The sequence below is a fragment of the Balaenoptera acutorostrata genome, chromosome 10 (assembly GCF_949987535.1).
Source record: "Balaenoptera acutorostrata chromosome 10, mBalAcu1.1, whole genome shotgun sequence".
NCBI classification, from domain to species: Eukaryota; Metazoa; Chordata; class Mammalia; order Artiodactyla; family Balaenopteridae; genus Balaenoptera; species Balaenoptera acutorostrata.
The window spans coordinates 104,720,532-104,739,645 of record NC_080073.1 but is presented as its reverse complement, the minus strand read 5'-3'; the positions used below and the strand labels follow the sequence as shown (position 1 = coordinate 104,739,645).

The 19,114-nt window shown below is 43.1% G+C and overlaps 1 protein-coding gene across 1 annotated transcript in view; it reads right to left on the bottom strand.

Annotated features, from left to right (window-relative positions):
- Positions 1–19,114, bottom strand: part of ECI2 (enoyl-CoA delta isomerase 2) — a 20,286-nt gene extending 1,172 nt beyond the window's left edge. The window contains exons 1-9 of the mRNA XM_057554593.1: positions 18,987–19,114; positions 16,017–16,179; positions 13,762–13,860; positions 13,348–13,536; positions 10,955–11,024; positions 7,530–7,632; positions 6,692–6,812; positions 2,015–2,104; positions 290–433 (exon numbers count right to left, since the gene is read on the bottom strand). Of these exons, the coding sequence (XP_057410576.1) occupies positions 290–433; positions 2,015–2,104; positions 6,692–6,812; positions 7,530–7,632; positions 10,955–11,024; positions 13,348–13,536; positions 13,762–13,860; positions 16,017–16,179; positions 18,987–19,042 (1,035 nt within the window). The 5' untranslated portion in view covers positions 19,043–19,114. The remainder of the gene's footprint in view (positions 1–289; positions 434–2,014; positions 2,105–6,691; positions 6,813–7,529; positions 7,633–10,954; positions 11,025–13,347; positions 13,537–13,761; positions 13,861–16,016; positions 16,180–18,986) is intronic.

The following is a 19,114-nucleotide window of genomic DNA, read 5'->3' as shown; positions in this document are numbered from 1 at the left end:
ATTCAAGGATGAAAGTGCTGGCAAAGGCTGCCTATCAACCTCCTCAAAGTGGTGCCCAGAAAGAGCTGCCCCCCTGTCTCCACAGCACAGAAATGGAACGCCCATTTGACAAATTCTGTAAAAACCAGTATTTCTAATATTATCATGCTTACTTTTAATCTCAGATTTAGATGTGCTCAGAGTCAGCTAAGATGTCTTGTTTTTTAAATTGCTTATTCTCTTAAGGCAAACAGATGATTTCCATGGTTCTTACAAGCAAAACAAAACAAACAAAAAAACGAATACTAACATTTGGGGGGAGCTTTGAATATGCTTTCAGCCTGACCCAAACTTCTTTCTGAAAAGTGCTGTCGGGAAAAACTTCAGTAACAAGTCCTTGGGTACATGCTTCCCGGGCTGTTAACTTCTTCCCAAAAACGAGCATCTCTGTTGCCTGAAATGAAAAGCAGGATTGAGATGTTAACTCAGTGAAACAAGGCTCAGATAACTTCAGAATGAACTGCTTTCAGTAGACATGGCGACATCTCCTTCTGGTCTTTGAGGTCGCCAGTATTTCTCATTAAGGGAGAAACTGGTGGTGCTACAGGCAATGGTTTGCCAACTGTGTGCTGAGACCATTAGGCTTTCTAGACAGTTTGTAGAGGTTGCCGCTTCAGTGTGTGTCTGTGATGGGGAGCAAGAGCTGGGAGCCTGGGGCAGCAAGGCTGTGAGGCAGATGTTGATTCTACGACACATGGCAGCAATGAGTTCCTGTTGTATACACTATAAACAATTATAAAACAAAAAGAAAAATCACGGTCACAGGAAATGCCAACCAACATTCAGGAACACCAGCTGTCAAAATTCCCTTCCCTGGGGACTTCCCTGGTGGTCCAGTGGATAAGACTCCACGCTCCCAATGCAGGGGGCCTGGGTTCGATCCCTGGTTGGGGAACTAGATCCCGCATGCCTCAACTAAGAGTCTGCATGCTGCAACTAAAGATCCCACCTGCTGCAACTGAGACGCGGCACAGCCAAAATAGATAAATAAAATAAATAAATATATATATATTTTTTTAAAAAATTCCCTTCCCTGGAAGTTCACATGGTGGTCTGGCTCTGACGGTTTTCTTTACCTGCCCAGGTACTCCAATGAGCTCCACTTAACTGAAGGAAAGTGAGGGAGACAGATGTTCAGTTTCTAACAATACTGGGGGCACCAAGTGGATATCCTTCCCTATGTTTGCAATTTCTCTTCCAGAAAAGCAAAGACTGTTTCAGAGCCAAATGTTCTAAGCCTTAGGGTTGGGTCTGCCCAAATTTTCAAAGTTCAAATCTGTATGAGAATTCAGGGCACGTGACTGAAGAAAGAGATCTAAAAAGGGAATTCCTTGGTGGCCTCATGGTTAGGATTTCAGGCTCTCACACTGCCGTGGCCGGGGTTCAATCCCAGGTCGGGGAACTGAGATCCCGCAAACCGCATGGCATGTCCAGAAACAAAAGAAAAGGGAGAGATTTTTAAAATATACATTTTTTTCAATGAAAACCTAATAGCAACGAACAGAGGCTCAGTTCCCACTCCCCCCCTTCCAGATCCCGAAGGATGTTTGCTAAGCCTCTCCCTTCCCCCGGCTCTCGGTCTTGTCATGATCCCCTTGGGGTCCTGCCCACTGAGGGTGGGCACCTAGGTTTCCATAACTGTAGGGACAGACCCGAGCGGCCACTGGGCCCCTTGGAGCCTTGCTGCCCTGTGGGACAGTCTGGAGAAAAGGCTGTGGAGGCCGGGAGCGGCGCTGGGAGCGCCAGGCACCCAGCTGGGAGTCGCTCCCAGTTTGGGGACAGAGCGTCTAAACTTCCCTGCAGACCAGACGCTTCCCACAGCCTGGTTCCTCTACGTTTAAAACTCTTGGAGTTGGGGAGCAAATAATTCGCTTCCGTCTGTTGTCTCTATTATCGAAGGAAAGAACAGAGAGTGTGGGGTTACTTTTGGAATGGAGATGACATTACATTTCGTTTTAAGGTTTCCAAAAATTACCTTGCTTGGGCCCATCATCTTCGGAAAAGTGTAAGAGGAGCATCCTTCCGGACTCTGGCCTAGGTGACTGAATGGAGTATGAAATGTTGCCTATTTGAAGAGAGAAAAAAAAGAGAGAAAAGAAAATCATCTTTTCACATGTGATTTCAAAAACATCACTATTTGTTTCTATCCTCCTTACAATACTTAATTGAAGAACTTTTAAAAAATTTATGGTTATTGTATTATTATACAGGCAGCCCTCCTTTTATTGTGCTTTGCTTTACTGTGCTTCGCAGATACTGCATTTTTTTTTTTTTTTTTTACACAAATGGAAGGTTTGGGGCAACCCGAAGTCGAGCAAGTCTGCTGGTGGCATTTTCCCAACAGCGTTATTTTTTAATTAAAGCTGTTTTAAAATGTCTGATTGTTTTCTTAGACATTGCATGTTGCTATTGCATGTTTAACAGACTACAGTGTAATGTAAACATAACATTTATATGTACTGGGAAACCAAAAAAGTCCCGTGACTCACTTTATTGCCATATTTGCTTTATTGCGGTGGTCTGGAACCAAACCCACAGTGTCTCCGAGGTCTGCCTGTGCACACAAAATCCACTCTCTTAACCTATGCGGTTTGATGAGTTTTAAACAAATGTATACAGTTACGTAGCCACTACCATGACCAAGATACAGAATATTTCTATCACCCCCCCCAAGGTTTCCTGACGCCCCTTCTGCAGTCAGTCTCTCTCACCCTTAAGCAACCACTGATCTGTTTGGTTCCTACAGTTTCGCCTCTTCTAGAATGTGTATAAACGGAATCGCGCACTCTGTAGCCTGTTCTCCTTCTGTGGGCTTCTGTCCTTAGCAGAAGGCTCGCGAGTCACCACGTTGTTACTGCACATATTAGGGTTTGTCCCCTCTTATTTCTGAGCAGTATTCCATTGTAGGGATGTGTCATGATTCGTTTGTCCATTCACCAGTTGGAGCCATTGTGGTATCTCCAGTATTCTGGATATTAGGAATAAGGTTATGATGAAGGTATATTTTCAGCTCTCTTGGGTAAATGCCCAGGCATGCAATTGCTGGGCTGTGTGGTTCATGTGTGGTTTAACTTTCTGAGACGTTGCCAGACTGTTTTCCGAGGTGCAGCAGGGAGTTCCAACCACTCTGCATTCTCCCTAAACCTGTGATTATCCTTAGTCTTTTCAATTTTACCCACTCTAGTAGGTGTGTTGTGGTGTCTCGGTGTGGTTTTAATTTGCTGTTCCCTAATGACTAATGATGTTGAGCATCTTTTCGTGTGTTTATCAGCCATTTGCATACCTTCTTTGGTGAAGTAGCTTGCAATACTTTGCCCACTATTTTTAAGTTGGATTGGTTGTCTTTCTTTTAGAATTAATTAATTAATGGCTTCATTGGGTCTTCGTTGCTGCGCGTGGGCTTTCTCTAGTTGCGGCGAGCAGGAGCTACTCTTCGTTGCGGTGCGCGGGCTTCTCATTGCAGTGGCTTCTCTTGTTGTGGAGCACGGGCTCTAGGCACACGAGCTTCAGTAGTTGTGGCATGAGGGCTCAGTAGTTGTGGCTCGTGGCTCTACAGCACAGGCTCAGTAGTCGTGGCGCATGGGCTTAGTTGCTCCTCGGCATGTGGGATCTTCCTGGACCAGGGCTCGAACCCGTGTCCCCTGCATTGGCAGGCAGATTCTTAACCACTGCACCACCAGGGAAGTCCCTACAAGTCCTTTTCTTAATGGTGTCTTTCTCATGTGTTTTTTTTGTTTGTTTGTTTACATTTTTATTTATTTATTTTTTTGGCTGTGTTGGGTCTTCATTTCTGTGCGAGGGCTTTCTCTAGTTGCGGCAAGCAGGCGCCACTCCTCATCGCAGTGCGCGGGCCTCTCATTATCGCGGCCTCTCCTGTTGCAGAGCACAGGCTCCAGACGTGCAGGCTCAGTAATTGTGGCTCACGGGCCTAGCTGCTCCGCGGCATGTGGGATCTTCCCAGACCAGGGCTCGAACCCACGTCCCCGGCATTGGCAGGCAGACTCTCAACCACTGCGCCACCAGGGAAGCCCTCTCATGTGTTTTTAAGAGCCATTTATACTTTCTTTTCTGTGGGCTATTTATTCCTCTCTGTCGTGTATTTTTATATTAATTTGTTGATCCATCACTTTATAGACACATTTAAAAAAATATATTAGAAAGGTTAGCCTCTATTGTGTGAGTTGAAAAATTATTTCCTCAATCTGCATTTGTCTTGATTTTGCCCCAGAGGCTTTTTGATTGGTTTTAAATATCAGAAACTACTTTAATATTGGTTATTTAGACTACAGAGTCATTTGTAGTTTTTTTCTAGATGTCAGAAATAGTTTTGTGTGTTTCTTGATGAATGAAAAGTTCTTATGAAAGGAAATTAACTTATAATCAACAATTCTGTAAACAGCATATTTAGACTTCATTTCCCATAATCAGGTATGGCGGGTTTTTTTTAATGAATATTGCTAGAAGATATAAACATATAATGTGCAAAGCATACAAATCAAAATAATAAAAGTATAAAGTAAACAGTTATTAATGTCACCTATCTTCTCTTTTCCCCCCCAAAAGAAAGCGTATTGGAGAAAATGTGCTGAGAAGTCACAGCCTAAGGAACACAACCAGAAAACTGAAAGAAGAAGCCAACCTTGGTAAGAGCCACAAACAGGTACGTGGAAAGCTGATAATAAGCAGCATTTAATTTACTTATAAACATTATTATAAGCAAACACTGAGCTAATTTTCAGAAATGGAGCAGTAGATGTAGTTAAGGGTTAGATGCTGGTGTCAGGCTGCCTGGTAACCCTGGAGCTTCTTAACTTCTCTGTGCCACGGTTTTCTCATCTGTAAAATGGGAGGAGAGCACCTGCCTCGCAGGGCAGTTAACGTGGGCGTTTGCTGACACATATAATGTGCATCAGCAGAGTGCCTCCTAGATACTGAGCACTCAAAGATCTATTACTGTTATGATTTCTGCCTTTTTATTAACTCAAAGAGGAAATGTGCTGTTTGCTGACAGAGAAGCTAATAGGCAGAGGCACTACTTATTGCCCATAATAAAGAATAATTTGGTTATACGGGTTAAATGTTAACCCACATTTAATATGGTATCTATTCATGAAGCCAGGAATGAGAAACCCTGTAACATGAATTCCTCTCCACAGCTTCTTTCTTCTGTGTCTTTCCCTGATTTTAAATTGAACCTTGGTTTAATTCAGTTGGGTGAACCCTTAGCAGTGGTCACTATTTGTCAAATATTTTACTTTGGGCCCAATCTTTTAGCATATATAACATATACGCATTTCCCTCTGATTTCAATTTTAATTCAAATTGTATCGTAAGATGGGAGTCCTAGAAATCTTTAAAAAGATGATGTACATGACAATCATTTGGAATCCAGTGGGAGAATCAGGACAAGATTCAAATATGATGATATCTGGCCTCCAAGTACTGAAGAATGAGACCCCCAAGTTCAGGTCAGGAACTCCTGATCCCACCCTGCTCAACGCAGGTCAATTAATTGGTCATTTAACACACAGAATGTGACTGAAGACTGTTAATTTCTGCCTTTGAGCAGAAACTTCCACCTACAAAGGTTAGGTAGCCTAGTGTCTAGACTTCCATTTGCTATTTTTATGGGAAAATTATTAGTAAAAATTAGATCTGACAATATGCCCAATCTCATTGAAAGGAATCCAGTAAAAGATAAGCCAGAGTTAAGGACCCTAATATACGGTCCTATTAGTGGAGAAAATACCTCTAAACAAAACCAGGAATCTCTTCAGTGGTAAAAACCAAATGTTCCCTGCAAGGCTGTATGTACACTAGCAAATTTTACTGCCACAAAAGCAGAAGTCACTCCAAGAATCTGATAACCCTAAGAGGTGGTTATTAGTTCCACAGGAAAAGTTCTAAGATAAACGTTCATCACATTTTTGTTTATAAGGGCAAAAACTGGAAATATTCTAGGGTTCCAGTGTCAGGGACTGGTTAAATTAGATAAGCTAAATAACCCAAATGTTAGCACTGCTTATCTGAGTGGTGAGATAAGGAGTGACTTTTAAATTAACTCTTTTCTTTGTACTTTCCCATATTTTTCAAAATTTTATTTTCTACTATGACATATATTATGACTGTAGTAGGAAGAAAAATTAAAATCTATATAATTCAATGGTGAACATGACTTCTCTGAGCTTTGGTTTTCTTATCTGCAAAGGAGGGAGTGAAAGAATAACGCCTGAAAGTTCTTCCTTATTCTAGATTTATAAATTCCAGGATTCATTTACTTGGAAAAAATGATCAAATAACTCACTTGCATAACCTCCAAAGCAGCTATTTTTTGCTCCCTGCTAACAAGCTTTGAAGGTTCCTGACTATTTTAGAGTAAAAACGAACAAGTGTTGTGTAATAGGATTAGAGCACAGAGCCAAAAGAGCTGGGGCAATGTTCACAACAATATTCGTGTTTAGGAAAATTCAAGTTAACAGTAAAGGAAAAATAAAACGTTGTCATATTAGACTAATTCTTTGGGAAAAATTTAAATTTGGTCCATCCTACCACAAACCATATGTAATCTCTTTACTACTAGCAACAATAAAGGAGAATTCAGAGATCTCCTTTTTACTTGTATAACTTCATACATTTCTGGGAGCTGACTTACCCTGTCGGTCGCATACACGACATCAAATAGCCCAAGAAGGGTGACGGAGATTCCTACAGCTGGTCCGTTTACCACTGCAACCAGAGGCTTCGGAAAATCTATAAAACAGTCGACAAAATCCCTACAGACGTGGAAATATAAAAGCATGTTTAAATATGCCAAAGTAGCATCACTGAAGTATGCAGGCGAGACAGGGTGAGTCTGGAACATGCTTTTCTGGCCAGGCTGGTGAGTTTCCCATCGCCCAGCAGTGCCTCTCTGCCCTCCCACCTCCCCTGCCTCTCGCACCAGGTTCCTCCCATCTGAATGCAATTTGAGGGAAACTCGCAGAGTCCCACAGGTCAGCCTTGGTTCAAATCTTGTGTTCTGGGCATTCGGTCAGGGACGTAAGCCAGCTGTAGACTCAGAGGCTACAGCTCAGTGGGCACCAGAGACGCAGCGGGGGCTAATGAGGCGGGAGGAGACGCCTTCGCGCCCTCTGTGTTTTCCGAGACCATTTCAAGTCTCCTATGAGCAGCGATCATGGCAGTCACGCCTTCCTCTGGCCAGAGGAGAAGTTGCTAAATTCCTCTGCCTCAATATGGGAGAATTTAATTTGTAGCGGTAGCTGACTTGTATGCTTTCCAATCAAATGTGGTGTAGGGAGGCCAGGAGAACGGGTAACAGAAGTTACAGTGATGGAGCAAACACCCTCTACTGATAGAAGTTTGGAGAAATAAGCTTGCCTAAAGTCACAGCCGATTACACGGAACCTAAGAAGTATTTCTTTTACTTTTGCGCAGCTGAAGACCACATTGATAAGGATAAGCCCCCCGGGATGAGACAGATGTGCTCTCACCTCAGTAAAACGGCCCCGCTTCTGGCTCTCTCCTCCACTTCACCAGGGGGAATATCCGTGAAGTTGGTCAGATCATTCCCACTACAATAATAGTCCCCATTGCCTGTAAACAAAATCCATGGATCCACCACTCATTCGCTCTACAGTAGTCACTGGGCATCTTGTATGTGCCAGGCTCTGTACCAAGCTCTGGAAATACACTGGTGGACCAGCTGGGGTCCTGCCCTAATTGACAGACTAGGGAGTCAGCTGGACCTTGATTTAAAGACACATGAATAACTGTAGGCAATGCAGCTATGATGATGCAAAGGGACACGAGGACAGGAGAGCAGGCAACGGGGCTCTGCTCTCACCTGGGGGTTCAGGGAGGGACTTTGCTAAGGCGGGAATGACTGGACTGAGACCTGAAGGACACAGGCAGGGGTAGATGGAAAGAGGGCTGGGGGAATATTCTGCAGCGGTGACAGCATGTGCAAAGGCTCTGGGGCGGGGGGGGGGACCCGGCGTAGTATGGGCTGAGAGAAACAGATGCCTTTAATTTTCTTTTTTCAGTCCAGACAGACAAATTAGAAAACAGAATTTAGGAAATCTATATAACATGAATTAGAGGCAAGTCTAATTGATATAATTGTAACTCTATACCTTAAAAATCAAGAATGAACTTTTAATTTTTTAAAATTTCTCTTTTATTTAAAACATTTTTTCATTACTATTATTTTTTTGGCTGCACCATGTGGCATGTGGGATCTTAGTTCCCCGACCAGGGATCGAACTGGTGCCCCCTGCACTGGGGACACGGAATCTTAGCCACCGGACCACCAGGGAAGTCCCTGAACTTACTTTTTAAGTGTTCCTGGATGATATAAAATATTGGCCATTTTTTTGATTCTTAATCTTCAAGGCAGAGATTTCAATATATAGCTAATATACACGAAATTTTAATAGATTCTTAAAAAAGTAAAATTAGTAAAACCAATCATTTCTGATTATAATATAAAAAACTAGGAATTGATAACAGAAATGGAAAACCAAAAAAAAAAAATCCTTTCTGGAAATTAAAGGACCTATTATTACAACGTTTAGATCAAAAAGGAACTAGAAAACGAAAGTGAAGGATATATAGAAAATCACTACAGGAAAAGCACTATTTATCAAAACTTGATCTTTCAGTTTTCTCACCTGTAAAATACGAGTAATGATAGGGCCTAACCTCACAGGGTTATTGCAAGAAAGCTTAGAAAAGTTAAGAATCAAAAAGCTATAAATGAATTAAAATGCTCAGACCAGTGCTCAGCAGACAGGAAGCATGATATAAACGTTAGCCGTTATTACCATATTACGAAACAAAGCAACTTCACTTCTAAGAATATAGCCTTTGGATACTTTTGCACATTTGCTGCAAGACATATGTCCAAGGACACTCCTTGCAGCATGATTTTAATAGCAAAAGACTAAGTACAGTCTACCCGTTCATCAATAGAGGAATGATGAAATAAATTATGGAATCCCAAAACTTTCATACTTTGTAGTCCTGCAGAGAAAAACTTATATGTATATGTGCTGACAGAGAACAATTTTTCGGGATATGCTGTTAGGAGAAGGTGGGTGTAGTATGTATTATATGCTTCCTTTTCTGTTTACAAGAGGCAGGGTACACACACGTACACACATAGGCAGTTTCTGGAAGGCTCAAGAAAAGCTGAGTTTTTCTAGGAAGCAGGACTGAGGTTCCAAGGAGAGTGAGATTTAGTTTTGTTATATGCCATTTCATAGTTTTTGGATTTTTTTAAAAACCATGTGCCTGTATTATACTTTTAGTTAAAAAAATTTTTATGTATATGTATAGCTGATTCACTTCGTTATAAAGCAGAAACTAACACACCACTGTAAAGCAATTATACTCCAATAAAGATGTTAAAAAAATTTTTTTTTAATTAAAAAACCAGAAAACATTCTTCTGTATCAAGCCAACGCCACCTCTAGACTGTTTTTGTTGTCTCCATTCTCCTAGGTGTATTTGTGAAATACAAGGGCCATGTTCAACTCTTCCGTTTCCTTTACCCCCTCTCATCAGCTGTTAGGTATCTTTCTCCCCATCTCTCTTTTTTACTAAAAGTTCTCTGATATCTCTATATAATATTATATACTTTACAAATTTTAATAAAAATTAAAAGAAAATAAAATCACTCTGGGAATTCCCTGGTGGTCCAGTGGTTAGGACTCCGCACTTTCACTGCCAAGGGTGCAGGTTCAATCCCTGGTTGGGGAACTAAGATCCCGCAAGTTGCGTGGCGTGGCCAAAAGAGAAAATAAATAAAATAAAATAAAATCAGTCCTGCTTCCACTGCGTCAACACACGGTAACAGCTCCCGTCTCCCAAGCACCTGCTGTGAGCCCTGCCCTGCACTGTCTCGTGTCACCGCCTCGACCATTCCGTGGGGTTAGGAAGACACTGTCTTCTCCATTCAGGAAGCAGAGGTCGCCCACAGGTAGTAAGGAATGAAGCCAGGATTTAAACTCCAGTTGATCTGAGTCCTGACCCTCAGCTTGCACCACCACACGCAGGGCCCCTTCCAAGTTCAGTGACTTCCACTCTCCGAGTTCTCGTCAGCCCAGGCCCCGGAGCAGCCATCGTGTTTTCCACGTACTACCACAGTGCTGATATAATTGCTAATGCTTTTTATTATATCTTAAACATTTGCTACACTGTTGGTCTCTAGAGTTGTAAGTTTTAATACTTGTACAGTATATAGTCTACTGGATGTTCTATAATGTGCTTTATTATTCTGTCATGCAGCATATTTACAATGTTTTAACATTTTCACAATTATAAGTAATGCTGCAAAGATTATCTTTCTTGCATAAGACCTTTCCTTTCTCTTGGATAATTTCCCTAAAATAAATTCCTGTAAGTGGGATTCCTGTATCAAAGTATATGAACATTTTACGTACTGTCAAATACCCTTTCCTTAGCTATTTACACTTTTTATAGCCATTTACGCTGCTGTCAGCAAGGGATTAGAGGCATTTACTCTACCATAACCTTGTCAAAATTGGGTATAACATGAAATTTTGCTAATTCAGATAAGTATAAAGTGGTATCTCATCATTTTGATTTGTGTTTGTGCTTATTAATCTGGTTGCATTTTCCTTGTTTCTTTAATGCCTGGACTTTCTCATATAAATTATCTGTTCATTTTACTCACCCATTTATCTAATAGGTCTTAGTACTTTTCTTACCAATTTGTATCTGCTTTTTACGTGATAAAGATATCAATCCTGTGTCTATCATATTTTTTATGTATTTAAGAATTAGAGTATCTTAGCACTAGGAAAGATATTAGAGCTTATTTACTCAATTTCCTACCTAGATAAAAATCCCCCCAGATAGAAATTTAACCAAGAAATCTAAGAAAATGTCTCACCTGTTAAAACAGTTATGGCTGAATCATCCTTGCTTGCAGCCTCAAGTGCAAGCATGATGTCGTGATACATCTGTGTGAAAGGGGGAAGATGAGGAAAAGAAAAAAACTCTGAAAATGATAACCATCACCCAGGGGCTTCACTAAACATCATTCTGCAAGCCCACCCTCTGCAAAGTGCCAAACACTTATGTTGGCTGTATTTATAGAACCAAAAAGGCAGCCCGAAAGACTGAAAGGACTTTCATTCCTTTTATGATTACGTGGTGTGTATTCCGTACCAAGTGCTATGCTGGGGAATATGTCCACGTTTTTCCCCCAAAATGAACAAGTAAGACACAGTCCTTGAGCTTTTGGAATTAACAGATGGGGATAGCTCTAAAATGGGTGGAAAGTACAAAGCAGCAGAAAGCTCAGAGGAGCTGCTGGTACTTTTCTAGGGTGGGTAGGATGGGGCGGGGAGCAGAGGAAGATTCCCAGGAAGCAGTTTTTCATTTGGGATGTCAAGAGAGAGCATGAGTGTGGCAGGCAGTCTGGGAGTGTTATGGAGGGTGAAAGGCTGGACTCGGTCAAGAACAGTGGGCCCAATATTTCAAATCAGCAACGTCTCTGAAAATCTTGGACATGTAGCTGTCATAGCTTTCAAGGCATTTAAAACAGGTGCAGTTTCTACCTTAGATGAGGGAGGGAATGGTGAAGAGGGGTGACATTTACAGATACACATCCCTTACTGAAAAAATAAACGCATGGACTTTACATAATGTATGAATGGAGGTGAAATCACTTCTACTGAGGGAGGGAATGAGGAAGTAGTTCCATTACGACCACAGGGATGATGGTGCAGCATGACGGGGTAAGTGGGAAGAGCCAGGCTTAAGAGACGGATCGATCACGGTCTCAACTTAGATCTTCCTGGTTATTAGTCATGTGAATTGGAGCAAATAAGTACTTAACCTAATTATTTTATTGTTAGGTAGCAATAATGGTAGGCTCCTGGTGGGAATTAAACCTCTGTGTGGAAAGTACTGACACACACACGCCACTCTGTAAAGTGTAGTTATTACTATTGCTACCATGAATATATAAAAATGAGTCAGGAGAAAAGGAAAAAGTTTTGAGACTCGAATGCTTTGTTAACTGCATAGTGCGTATCCAACTTCATGGAATCCTTATTTAAGACTATTTTAAGGTAGTGTGCTTTTTCTACTACAATAGAGGTGATACATCCAGTGAAAAGGGGTTACAGCCCTTTTGAATTTTACTCCCAGTTCAGCACCAAGTATCCAATTAATTCTCTACTTTTTTTGTCAAGGGGAAAGGGCTGAAGTGGCTCTTTTTCCCTTAAACTTCGATTTATTTTTTTTTAAATGAGCTATAACTGACATATGTTTGTTTCGGGTGTATAACATAATGATTTAATATTTGTATACATTGTAAAATGACTGCAATAAGCCAACGTCCATCACCACACATTGTTACAATGTTTTTTCTTTGTGATAAGAAATTTTAAGATTTATTGTCTTAGCAACTTTCAGGCATGGAAAACAGTATTATCGTCACTGTGCTGTACAGTATATCCCTGTGACATACTTATTTTATAACTGGAAGTTTGTACATTTTGACCCCCTTCACCCCACACCTCTGACAACCACCAATCTGCTGTTCTCTGTATTTATAAGTGAGATCATACGGTATTTGCCTTTCTCTAAGCTATTTCGCTTAGCATAATGCCCTCAAGGGCCATCCACATTGTCACAAATGGCAAGATTTCACTATTTTTTATGGCTGAACAGTATTCCACTGTGTATACGTACCACGTTTTCTTTGTCCATCATCCATCGATGGACACTTAGGTTGCGGAAGTGGTTATTTTTATTATCGTTCTAGTTCAATGACCAATTCAAAGACTAACAGTGCCCTTGTGAAGCAGCTCATTTCAAGCAGAGCTGGGTTACGATCTGTTTAAGTTCTTCTCTCCTTTCTTCCTCTACTTGTACAAAATAAAGCTCCATGCAAGTAGATTAGTACACACTCTCTAGTCTAAGTGACATGAAGATACGTCCAGGGATCGTCTATGCCAACCTTAGAGAAGCCCTCTGCATCTTCTCTTACAGTGATGTGTGTTTCATTTATATTCACATCATTTATCTGTGTTTCCATCATTAGAAAAGTTGCAGTGCCTTCTGGGCATGTAGAACCTACCTGAAGCTCACAAATTCTAAATAATGAATGTCCCACTCTGCTGTATGAAGTAGCCCCAATTATTAATCTTCTGCACAAATCAAACAAGAGCTCTCACAGAAACAGGAAGGATGCTGACACACTATAGTTTCTGAGTGAAACAGACAGACGAAGAAAAGAAAAGCAGGACAGACTCTTAGGGCAGGTCGTGTTACCTGAGGGGTGAGTGCATTTTTTTTGTCGGGCCGGTTCAATGTGATGGTTGTGATGCCGTCTTGGGAGGTCACCACCAGGGCGTCACTTCCTGGTTGCTTCCTGTCTGCTGCAGGTGTCACCTGGCCGGAGGACTCAGATGAAGCACTCAAACTGGACACCAAGTCCACGTAGTTCTGCCTGGCGGTTTCCTGAAGACAGATGACAATTTCAGCCCATGGTCAATGAACAAGCATTCTGAGAAACTTCCTGTGCTAATAAGGACACCTGGCAATGAAGAAAGAATAGAGGTTCTGGTTCGGTAGAGGGATCTCAAGATCCAGAAGGCTCATCTGTAATGGCTTAATAATGAGAAGCAACCCCTTCCCTTAGGAGCACAGCAAATGGAATAAAAGCAGAACGACAAGTAACTGTACCTTGGGCAGACTGCCAAGAGCATGCCAAGCATCCCACTTGGCCTTATTGATAAAGTCAAGCACACCTGGTCTGGGCACATTACAAGGTCCTTCAGTGGCCTGTGAAAAGGAGAGGGCAATTATTGGTCAAACGCCCATGCAAACTGGAGCCTTAAATAGTTAAGACCCATAAAATGCACGCTAATGTGAATGCACCTTCCCCTCCCAAGGTACATAAATTGATTTGAATTTTCTTCTCCCTTTGCTGCTGTTGCTAAAAATGCACAAGCAAGAGAAAAAAGACTGGAGGGACAAAATATGCTATTGGCTATCAGTCCCTAAAATAAGTTATAACTGCCTGTGCATGAAAATAATGCAAGATTAGGGTTTTGGGAAAGTACTGAATACTTTTTAAAAAATCGTCATCGTTCATTAGTTTTATAGCGATGGTCACATTCTTCATACACGATCAAAATCTTCAAGCAAACAATCTTCAAAGGTAACTCGCCCACAAACATTTAGAACACAGAGTGTATTCTGAAAGCCCATTCAAAAGAACCACCCTCCCCAACCCAGTTCCATGGCAGATATCTGATAACTGAGCAACACAGCTGCAGCTGGGTAGGAGTGGGCAGGGGTGGGGTCATCAGAGCCGCTGGCCCTTAGGACACTTAACTGAAGGACATGCGAGCAGAAAGCAAAAAGCAACTAAAGTTTACTTGTTTGAGGGTAGGCGCACTGAGTGTTTTGAGATGAAAAAAATATGCACTCAGTTATTTTCAGAGATAGCAATTTAAAACTCCACTTAATAACCATGTTTTTCAATTTCATAATATAACTAGCTAAAAGAGGAAAGAAGAAAGAGGCTTTGAAAATCAAAGGCAGCAAAGGAGGCTAAGACTTTCCAAAGAAAAAGAGATAAGGCTCACCTTGCAAGAGTTAGCCATCTGAGAAATCAGAGGCAACGCAGGCCGTAAGACTGCCCCCCTCCACTTCTGACACCAAGTGCAAGATTGGGGGGCTCCCGAAACCACCCTCGGGTTCAATAATCCGCTAGAATGACTCACAGAATGCACTGAAAGCTGTTGTACTCTTGGTTACCGGTAATTAGGGGGAAAGGATACGGATTAAGATCAGCAACGGAGGATGCAGAGGGTGGAGTCTGGGGGAGGCGCGTGTGTGACACCCCAGCCCCCCGCCAACCGGCCACTGTGGAGTCAGGACAGCGCACTCCTCCAGTCCCAGACTGACGCGTGACCACACACAGAGCACTGCCCACGAGGGAAGCTCATTCAAGCCTCGGTGTTCAGAGTTTTCACTGGGGCTCCACCACCTCGGCATGGTTAAAGTGTAAGGCATGGTTAAAGTGTAAGGCATGGTTAAAGTGTAATCGCAGTCCCTACTCTAAATGCCACCGTTAGACTCTCCAGGCAAACAAAGACACGTCTATCACTCTTGGCATTTCAAGGGCTTAGAAATTACCTCCCAGAAGCCAAGGGCAAAGGTCAGACCTCTTTGGGGGCAAAGTTAAATTCTTTACTATACACACCAGTATGAAAGTAAGAGAGGCTCATATGCGTCACAGGAAGAGGAAAATAGAAAACACACAGGAACCCAGAGGGGCTGACTTCCCAGGACATTTTTCAGACACTGTAACTTAAAAACTTGAGTTTTAAAATTTTGTAATAAAAAATTTCAAACATATACAAAAGTAGGATACTGTAATGAACTCCCGATATTCGTCACCCAAATTCAGTAACTCTCATTTTTGCCATACTTGCTTCATCCATCCTTTTCTTTCCTTTTTTGCTTCATTATTTTAGAGAATGCCAAACACCATACTATTTTACCCCTAGGTACTTAGTATGCATTCCTAAAAAAAAGAAAAAAATCGACATTTTCTTATACAACCATGATGCCATTAAGAATAATTCCTAGGTATCACCTAATACTCAGTTCCTAATCAAATTTCCCCAATTGTCTCAAGACCACTTTTTCAGCTGATTTATTTTAATTAGTGGCCAAATAAGATCTACACATTTGGTTGTTATATCTTTTAAGTCTCTTTTACTCTGGAGTGATCCTGAGGAGTTACTTTTTGACTTGATAATATTTTGAAGTCTAATATAATAAACTCTCATGTATACACTCTTGGTAGGAAAGGCAGCAACACAAACCCTAAAAGCCTTAAGGCTGCATTTTAGTACAACACACAGCATGTCTGTCTGAGGTCCCAACTGCTCAAAATGTCTTTATATCGCACCTTAGGCATTTACCTGCTTATACAGTGCATAGAGTTTCAGCTTCACTTCATTTCCTGGATCCTTCTTCAAGAGTTTCACCTGATTCATGGCGTTTTCAAAGTCCTTCTGGCTGGCTCTCATTGCTGGGCCACACACATGCAGCTGAAGTGCTGGGAAACGAGTGACCTGCAGAGGACTGCAAACAGGCAGGCTGACTGTAATCGTTCCCAGCCCTTACACGCCAGAACGCTACGTCTCTCCAGAAATGTTTTCCCTATACTTCCCCAGCCACCTGGCTGTGAATGGTTAGTGGTTTCCAAAACTGTCCCGAGATAAGAAATCAGTACAGAAGCTAACGGCAGTAATGTAGCCTTCAAATTAAACAGAGAAAAAGCAGCCAGAAGCCGAGGAGCCGTGGAATTTTGCCACAGGCAGGAAGCCAGTGAGAGGCCTGTGAGACGGAGGACAGCAGGAGTCCTGCGTGGGGTGTGAAGATCGCAAAGCCACTTGTGCACAACTGAAGTGAAAGCAAAGACCCAATACAGCTGTTTTTAGAAGTGAAGTGGTTTTGATATAAGAATGATGTGAGCTGTGTCAGGCTGACATCTCATCTTTCTGGTTGGTAACCACTCGGAGCTCAGCGTCTGAGGGGTCCTGCAGGGGACGTATTGATAAGAGCAGATGAGGCGACTATGCGGAGGGGACATTCAGACTATAAATACCCAGAGTTTGTGAGGACCGTCCGAGAGTTTCAGTCTGGGCAAAGCTCCCCTCTGCTGATCCAAATAGCTCTCCAAGACCCTGGGGCACTAGCTCCTGCCATGGTAAAGGGGACTCTTTTATCAGCAGTGGTGAAAGCCGTGTAGCGGCCACCGAAGAATCAGCCTGCCTGGCCACACCAGCAAACTGCTCCAGCATCAAGGGACTTTTATTTTGGGGCTGGCAGCTGGACATCAGCTCTTGGATGGCAAAGTCAAAACTCTTCACTGGCTTATGAAGAGGCATTATCCTGTATGCTACTGGCTTGTGAAATTATGATCATTCCCGCAGTGAACCTGTGTTAAATAAAACCGTGGCAAAGACAATCTCAGTCTCTGAGTTTAATATGCCTGCCCCACCCCCAAACAAAATAAAGGTACCGAGACCAAGGGGGTAAAGTACAGAGAATTCAGTCATTTGGGTCCCAAGGTCCAGAAAGAGTCTCTGCAGTTGAAACTGAGTCCCCCTGAAACCGAGTTTCCTCCCCGAGTCTGTGAGTCACCCCTCTATCCAAAACTTTATTCCCTTTCTTGTCCCCTCTGACCTCAATCCTGGGCTAACTGAGCACTAATCAACCAGAGTCAGATGACTAAAATTGCTGCTGTCGATACATCGTTTTTGTACTAAAACTGCTATTATAGACATCATTGTTAAGGTGCAGACTCGGGTTGTTTCTCCAGAGCAGGATGAGCTCACAGACCCCTGTGCCACGGGCCACCTGGCCAGAGAGTTGTAAACCAGAGACACCCAATGATTAATAAATGTCACAAGAGGATAATTAACTTCAGCTTCTTTGTTCTTCCCCTCAAAAAAAAAAAAAAAGCCTGTAACACAAAGATCAATTTGGAGTGGACCTGAGGCTTGTCCTCTCACTCCCATGTTTAGTGCCCTGCAATAAATCCTTACTTTGCTGCAAACTCCTGCTGTCAGAATTTGGTTTTCTGCCCCTCAGGCACATAAGCCCTTTGCTCAGTCACATAGTCACCGATCAACAAAGTATAAACTTTTATCAGGTCAATTCCTGACTCTCTGCTCAGCAAACGTGTGTCCCAGCACACACACAGGTGGAAGGAGGGGAAAATGAAGATGAAAGAAATATTCAGAGGAGAGATGAGCAGTTGCTGGCATTCCAGACAGACAGCACTTCTTTCTTAGGGAGGTGGAGGACATACCTGGGGGGAATCTACCTGCCTTGGATGCTAGGCTGTGAAGCCTGCTGAGCAGACGTACTCAACCCTCACCCAGAGATGTCTAACGAGCCAGGTGCAGAGCAGAGACAGCAAGTGCTACCAGGTAAGTAACGTTTGAAGCACACACAGTAAGCAGAGGGGAGGGGAAAGCATCAATGCACAGCAGTGAGGTCACAAACAGACAATGGATGTTCACAGTAATGACCCTGAGTAATAAAGTTAAGGGCATCAAAGATGATTAAAATAATACAGTTACAAATAAAGCCCAAACCTAACAAATGTATCACCTCCTCTGCAATAATGTAACTTTCAAAGAGTAAGTTCAAACCTTGAATTAGCCTCATTCAGTAAAATTAGCCTTCTATGAGTTTTACATTAATTGAATCCGTTTTTTTTTTTTTCCAAAAAGGGAAAAACTATGCATCTTACATGAATTTGGCACCTGGCAAGTTACAAGCAGAAAATGAAAGGAAAACTTAAAATGTACATAAAGGGCGAAATGTGCAAGTTCTCACAAAACATGGTGCAAACTTATTTTTTTTAAAATAGTTTTTAAAAAATTACAAAACCCGACCGCTTAATATATAAAATCGGGAAAATCATAACTCCACCCCCGAAGGCAACCAGCACGTTCCAGGGTTTTCCCCTTGCCGGTGCACAGCCCGGTTCTGGTTTCCACGTGGCCCGGCTGTGCATCCCGCCACCATCACTAGGCAGGACGTTCTCCACGAAGCAGACGGGTCACCCCAACCTCACCGCGGGGCGCGCTCCCACGGCGGGCACGAGCCCGCAGGGCCGCTCACGCGACCCCCCAACTCAGCAAAGCATCTCCGAGCCCGGCGGCGGGGGCGGGCGGGGACGCGCGCGGGGAGACCCGGCTCGGCCGTCCTGACCCTCCGGCCCAGAGGAGGGCGAGCGGGAGAGGGACACCTGACGTCACGCTCTGCTGGAAGCCCGCAAACCCTGCTGCCACCGAGACGCGATGACAGACAGCGCGCCCCCCGCAAGCACGGCGGCGTCCGAGGGCGACCTTGGGCCCGGGCTCGGCACTTACCTGCGCAGAGCGCCCGAGCACCACCGCCTCGCCAGCCTTCCGGCCACTCCGGCCATGGCTGCCCCGGGGCGTGGGCGGGACTGCGGGCGGGGGGGTGGGGGTGGGGACTGACTCCCGGACGGGGCCGG